The 7655-nt window shown below is 47.1% G+C and overlaps 1 protein-coding gene across 9 annotated transcripts in view; it reads left to right on the plus strand.

The window, feature by feature from the left end:
- LOC116849645 (homeobox protein cut) overlaps positions 1-7655 on the plus strand; it is a 143035-nt gene that overhangs the window by 73906 nt on the left and 61474 nt on the right. For all 9 annotated transcript variants that reach the window (XM_032827000.1, XM_032827001.1, XM_032826999.1 and 6 more), the window contains one exon: positions 2509-2709. In XM_032827000.1, the coding sequence (XP_032682891.1) occupies positions 2509-2709 (201 nt within the window). The remainder of the gene's footprint in view (positions 1-2508; positions 2710-7655) is intronic.

Here is a 7655-nt window from a genome sequence, read left to right on the forward strand (position 1 = left end):
CCTCACTCTCTCTCTCTCACTCACTCTCCCTGTCTCCGCGACTCCGTCCATGTTCCATGCTCGTCCTCACTTCTCCTGACCATTTGCCGATCGCGACGCCATATGTGTGTCTCATAAGACGTCACACATTGATAGATCGATACACGTCGATAATACACGCGTACACCGCTCGGACATTCGTGTTTACGTAAGCGGAAAAGAAGAGCCCCAGAAAAATCGCACGTCGAATTATCACACTGGGTCTCGCTTTACGTTTTGTATAGTCAAATTCATGCAAAATTTCTCATTCACGTTCACACGTTCGTCTATATTGCGGGCCACAAGCAAATTGCAATTTAGAGAAAGACAACGACGCGCCAATTCAGCACCCATTAATCGACACCGCTCGAGTGACACGGCTGTTAATGAATTGTTGCATGACCGTCGGCATGCGTCATCGACGTTCGATTGTTCAATTGCAGAAACAAGTCCGGTTTGCTATCTGATGCAGCGTGTAGAAGCGGTATAACCTGTTTGATTCGGCCAATCGATCTCGAAACCCTTCCTGGGCGCCTTCGTATCGGACCACCGCGAACACGGATAAAGCGGACATCGGGGAAAAGAGAGGAGAGGGAGGGACGAAAGAGTCGCGCAAGAGGACAAGAATTACAAGGGGACGGAGAAGGGGGTTAACTATCCGGCGTGTATATACCACGCGAGTGTAGCAGAGGGATAGGCCGGCCGGTCCGAGCCACTTTGAATGCAAAAGCTGCTATAATTAATATCCAAGCCGGAATAACGGAGCGGCGAACAATATTTATTAGATACTTTATGGGGAAAGTTTGAAAAAGGTAATCCTCTCCCGGCACTCTCGCCGCTGGCGATACCTTCGTTATTTTCGTATCAACGCGGCTCTTCGCCGCCTTTTCTCCCACGACGGACCGTGATTTGAAAGAGGCCGACTCGCTCAGTCTCCGTCGCGCTCAAGACAGTCGCGTTTATGCTCCACGATTGCCAAAGGTAATGTCGCGGTCGCAGCATCGCTCGGCGCATGTTAATTAACGCGCGCTTTGCTCCAGATCTGGCAAAGGTAGACGCATCTCCTGCCGAAAGTATTCTGTCGTTAATGGTGCCTCCGCCTCCTCCCCCTTCCCTCTTCCGTCTAGTGAGAGCTACTACACCTTCGCTTCGCGCTCGGTGCGCAGCTTTTACGCGCCGGTATGCATGAGCGATTTCGGCAGAAACGCACGCCGCGCGACGTGTGCAGCCTAATTATTGTGACTGTGAAACGTTGCGGCGTCAACTCTGTTTACACTACGCGTGTCGGCGAACGCTGAATCTGAGAAAAATGTCGCCGACGTAACGCGATATATTTTCTTAGCCGCTGCTACTATTTATCACGGGGTATGCAGAGTATACATTAAAGAAAAAGAGAGAAAGAGAGTAGAGAGTACAGTAAAGTGTTTATTCTTCTGGAGTGAGATCAAATATACAATAAAAGAGAAAAAATGTGTTTATTCTTCTGGGATGAGATCAAATATACAATAAAAGAGGAAAAATGTAAACATACATGAATTAGAAAAGTATTATATAAGTAAATGAGAAAGGAAGAGAGAGAGAGAGAGAGAGAGAGAGAGAGAGAGAGAGAGAAAATTCTTGATCGCGTACACATGTTAATTTCGTGAGCGCCAGTGTGTGCATTTTTTATGTTTACCATGTCATACGGACAGTTAGACGTATATGCGTAAACTCGTGCAATCCCGAATTACGCTAAACATTAAAAAATTACATCACCGAGCGACTCACTGTGCGCGGCACAATGTCCATGATTGAGGAAAGCGCGCGCGACGCTGGCACGCTATTTCCTGCGCTGAGAATATCAAAGCAGTCGTCGCAACCCGACGTGCCGTCGCTTCTATTTTTGCCGGCTTTTCGCAACCGCGAAATTAGGCGCAGCCGGCGAGAATTGATTGATTTCACGTCGCACGGTTCCGCGACGGTAATTTAACGATCGGAACCGCCGTGAAAAATTTACACGGAGCGCAAGCCGCGCGCCGTAATAGTCTGTGCCGTTAACTCTGAGCCTGTGCATTGCAGAATTAAATATCTTTAGCGGAATATAAACGCGCGCGCGAATTGCGGAGTACCGGCATCTCTCTTCGTCGTCGAAGACCATCGTTTGTCATTATTGGACAGCGAGATTTTCGCTTCTCCATTAATGAATCCTGAAAGCAACTTTTGACGAGTGTCGACGGCTTAAGAAAATTACATGATGCGCTTAGGTGTATCGATGGAACTGAAAAAGTGCCCAGCCGATATCACTTATTTCGTGTCTCGCGACACGTTAATAGCGTCACTTCTACTCGCGTTGCAATTTAACGTAACGCGATGTCTCGTCTCGCGTTTGAACGAGTTTAAAAAGACGAATCCGAATTGGTTCTTCTTATCGAGACAACCGCGCTAAATACTGCAAATTGCAAATGCCATTGCTCGTGAGACACTCATTACCCTCTTTCCTTCTCGTTTCAGAGAGCGACTTTGGCGGAGAAAGAAGTATCCGCGTTAAAGGAACAACTCGCCGCGGCGAATGACAGCAATTCCAAGACTGAGGGGCACCAATTGTCTCAACCTCCGCAGGGAAACGATCAACAGCAAGTACACGATGCCAGCAATCCCAGGAGGACGCCTAACAGCAACCTCGAGCAGGAACTGCAGGCCAAAGACAAAGAGGTGAGTTGGATCAAACTTGAAACCTTCTGCTAAAATGTTATTCTCTCGTGTATCCCTGGAATGGCGATTGTGAGCTCAGCGTTTTGACTCGATGTACCGGGCGTTTCGAATCAGACGCACTTTCTCGCTGTTCAACGAGTCTGGTGACGCAACAAATCGTCTCTCTGACCGGGAAAGTGGCTTGACGAGAAAAAACGCTGCAAACCTTCTCTCTACTCGACGTTTGCTCTGTTATTGATATCAAAGAGTGAGTAATGAAATAAACTGTCGCCGCAATAGAGGCAAACAGACTTCTTACGGCTCACGACAGGATTGATAAAATCGAGCACTCGCGAGCGAGCGATAGTGCGGCTTAACCGGTGTGGTGTTGCAGCGTGCGAAACCACCGTGTGTGTGTGTATATGTTGGCGCGATTTCCGCGTGCAGACACGCGTGAGCTGCGGCACGTCCAAGTGAATGACTAACGTTGCTACCCGTGTTCGATATCCGCATTTGGCGGTTTGTCGTCCGTCTCTTTCTTCGTCCGCCTATACCGCTCTGTTCCACGCAATCACGTTCGTATACCGCACGCATGCCTGACACCCACCCCTGTTTTATTAATGCTGTCGTCACCCAGCCCTTCAAACTGCGTGTTTTTCAACCGAACAGTTTGATCGACGATCTCGCAAACTCGATACGGACCAGCTTCCTCCGACCTCGCTATTTTCTCTATACGCGGAGAGAATTTTATAGTTACTAGAGCGCATTTTTCTAATTTATCGGCTCTCTGTTATACTTTATTTTCCTTCCGTCTCGTGTGTGCTATTTATATTTTAGGAACTGAAGTATTTTGTTAAAAAACTACGCAAGCTAACTAACAGTTCAATCATATGTCTGTTTTCTCTTCAGATCAGACAAAGACAAACGACGTGATTTAACTGTTAGTTAGCTCGTCGAGAGATTGGAAAAATTGATCTTGAGAGAAAAAATGGCTAATCTCGCTAAAATTATAGTCATTTTTAGCGTCAACGTTACTTCTTCATGGTTCTAACAAAAGAAGTTTGTCGTCACTCCCGACTAAAATTCTTTCACCATGCGTTTATAAATAGCAAAAATTTTTTTCTCAGCATATATTCCTTAGAAAGATAAATTCTACTGATAGAGTCCATTCTGACACAGCTAGAAAACGTGGTGAAATTGAAAAGAATTGGTCTTCGCGCGCTTTCTGCCTAATCTCACACTTGCGTCTCGTACGAGGAATTAGATATAAATTTGCGAAATAAGCGAACGTATGTCAAGACAGGCGCGATTGTGCGGATCGTGCATGGCGAATCCCATTTGAAGACCGCCAGACAGCATGATCGGCCCACAATGTCGGCAAGTGATGAATTCGGTTAAGCCGTTTCGCAACTCTCGCGTGGCATTTTTCCTGCAAAAGATAAACGATCAGAGCCTAGATTCGCGATAAACGTTTCAAATTACTCCGCCGTGGCGCGCGGTGGAGCCACGCGAACTCTCACTCCCGGCTGTAAGTAGTAAACGTGTAACTAATGATAGCCGATCGGAGCCATCGAAATAGATAACGGGAATCAATTTGGAAAAGCGTAACCCCGTGATCCGCCACTGTGATCCCGCTCTCGCGATACTCTCGTTGTGTGCGTGTAACGTAGTGGTTGCGCCCGGTTGAATAGGCGCATCTCGATATATATTTAGTAACGAGGAACGACGGCGTGTCGCGTCGGGACTTCGCGGCATGTCGGAACTTTCGGGTACAGCCGCTGGTTCGGGTCGTTAAAACGTCGGAATGCGGCGGTAGTAACGCAGACCTTTTATTACAATTCACCGGGCCGCGCTTTGGTACCCCGCGCGCGCGCGCGATAACATTATCGTATATTTATCGGGAGGGTAAATAATCCAGGGGAGGCGCTCGCGATTTCGCTCTTGGCAAAAATAGCCGCGATGGACGCGTAAACGTCTCGGAGGAGAGCGACCCGATCTGCACCGCGCTCTCGTTCAACCGCCCGCCGCAATCATGAGCTGCGACGCGCAGCTGCCGTGCGACGCGGATGAATGGAGATAATGACGGTCATCCTTCAGTTTTACCGCCGAATATTCGGCCTAATAAACTACGGGCGTCTTGTAGAAGCGACGGCCGACGTGGTCCTTCTGCGTTTTGTTTTGTCTAGGAATAGAGTGTCGCACGAGATATGTCGAATCGTTGCGCGCTTCTCGCAGATGTGCAATTAAAGTCGATTAATAGCATGCACTTAATTAATTTGTAAATACGTGCAGCAACAGTGAGAGTGATATCTGTTCGCGTCTAGCGTGCACAGAGTGCTTGACCAAGAGAGATTGGTCGCACGCAAAGTCTCGATATTTTGTCCTTTCTCGTTTCTCTTCGATAAACGTAGCAGGTACATAGACAAAATGCAGACTTTGGAAAAACATTGTATAAGTTACAAGTTTTTAAAAATAACAATTACAGTATGCGTGTGTGTGCGCGGTTTATTGTCATTATTATTTTCGGATGTTTCGCACTTCTTGCACGTTTCAAGTTGCAGAAGAAGGGTATGCAGATTCAATTGCGGATTGAACGGAACATATATATAGAAACGGCTAGGTCGATAAATCTTCGAGAGGTAATATAGAATACGAATTATCCGCCGCTACTCGAAGTCTTTTTTCCCCCAGGAAGTGGTCAGGAAGGGCCTAAGTGGTAGTTGCACCCTTTAGTGCCGTGCACTTTGCGTGGTTTACGAAGCGGTGTGCAAGGAGGTCGAGCCCGTAAAAATCTCGTGGTAAAAGGAAAAGGAGCGCGGCGGGGTGGATGGGAGGAAGCGTGACCTGTTAAGAGTGTATAATGCGAGAGAGGCGAAAACGACGGGCGATGGGGTGGCGGAGGTGGTGGAAGGGGCGAACGGGTGTACACGAACCCTTAAACAAAGCCAAAAACACTTAAAGCGGCGCGCGCGTGAGAAAGGAGTGATAAAAACGCCGCTAAGAGTTCAATAAGTATCCTCCTTAGAGCCAATAACAACCACTCCTCCCTTTCCGTCGCCTTCAACCACCGTCCGCTACCTCCCCCTCTGTCCTCTTTACCAGCCCTGTCTCTGCCGCGCACCCCCGCGCGAGGAGAATCGTTTGCTTCGAAGCCTTCGAGCCCGTTGTAATCCCGGGCGCCGATAATCTCCGATCCCGCTCCTCCTCTTGTCGACGTCGTATCCTTGGTCCTTGTTCGTTCATCCCCCTTGTCTCGGGAAGATAGGAAGGGGATGGCGCGCGTTCTGTTCTCACCGACGATGCCTTTTAACGGATAAGAATTTGCTCCGCGGACAATGTCTTTATTGAGAAGCCATCGCGCTCCGTGAAGCACCGGACTGATTTTTATTATTTGCCGATTAAAGAGAGGTAATGGCAGTTTCGAGTCTCCCCGGAACGGCGGGGTGATTTAAGGACGATAATGAGGAGTAAATAATGCGATAGTGTCTTCGAAAGAGGGATGTCTTAGAAAGGGGTGGCAGCACGATACCCGGGAGTATATACGTCCATAAATTATGGAGACTTTGGAAGTACCCTAGTTTATGAAGGACAGTGATCGATAATTATCAGACATGTATTGATGTGCGTATCGCATAGCGGGACACTCGCCTTGCTCGCTAATAGGTTTGGATATTCATAATGCACGTGTCACTTGAATAAACATAGAAAAAAAACAAAACACTGCCTTCTCATATTTACTGTTGCGGTCGCTGACACTTTCTAGTGTATTTATAACATTTCCGACACTTGTGATATCACTGACGCGCTCAGATCAAAAGTTTCTTTTATTTTCGCGAAAAACGTCGCGAGGCGAGACGTATTAATTATCTTTGTCGCGGAACGCTTCTCTTCAGCTGATAAAAGTTATCGCTCTGTACTTATCAATCACCTTTGCCGCTTTGATCAACAGGTTTTGGCACGAATCAAGACTGAATTGCCTCGATAACCTTGAATAATTATCTCAATCTAATAATTTTTATTTCAACATTGTAAATTAACCTCGCGATTAGAGTCGCGAAATGTCGATTCTACGTTAACCCTGTAAATTCCATCGAACTTGAAAGTCCAATGAAAAATGAGTCACGTATATTTGATTATTCGTCAACTTGTATATGTTTCATATAAAAAGTATTGGTCCAAACAATACGGTTCACGAATACGAATTATGTTCTGCATCAAAGGTCGTAAAAGTGGTATTTGCAAGTACGAGTGAGATTTCATGCAAATCTCACGAGTGCTATTTCACAATTATTTCTTTGCCCTTACCGCCTCAATAATAACAAACAGACCATGAATAAAGAAAGCTTTCCTGTTTAAGCTTGCTGTCTGTTTAAAATATTAATGTGAGAGTCAATAATTTGTATACAGCGTTGTGACTCGAGATTCATTGATCCTTCAAGTTCGATGAAACTCGCGACATCAATGTGGAGTAAAAATCTCGCCTCTCGCAGAAGATTCAGCTCTGGACTATCCAGGATTTACTATTCAGCCGGGCGCGTACTATTCGCGCGTACGCGCAGCGCCGCCTTATTTTCTGCAAATATATTATCCGCGCGCGCGGAACGAAGTGGCGATAATTTGCGATTGCAGCCGTCCTACGTGTCCCGCAGCTCATTATCTCAAAGCTTTAGTGCCGCCGCTGTCGTATACAAGTCATAGCTCCGGCCACCACCGGCCGAATGCCTCGTCACGGCATGCTTGTAATTTCAACAAGACATTGTGAACGATCCATACTGTCCCCGCGGCACCCTGTCCGTCACCCCTGAAGACAGGCTTGCGCTTTGCGCGTTTAAATCGCGCGCTCCCGAGAAGAGCCCCGTTCGCCTCTCCGTAAATAAATCACTTGCATCGTGCATCAGAATCACGGTCTCGCGCGAGCGATACGTTGCCAGAAAGTAGAGAAATTTCTTTTATTTCCAACGGGGGGG

Source organism: Odontomachus brunneus, unplaced genomic scaffold (genome assembly GCF_010583005.1).
Source record: "Odontomachus brunneus isolate Ranch 3 - 2012 unplaced genomic scaffold, Obru_v1 Obru_scaffold_122, whole genome shotgun sequence".
Classification (NCBI taxonomy): Eukaryota; Metazoa; Arthropoda; class Insecta; order Hymenoptera; family Formicidae; genus Odontomachus; species Odontomachus brunneus.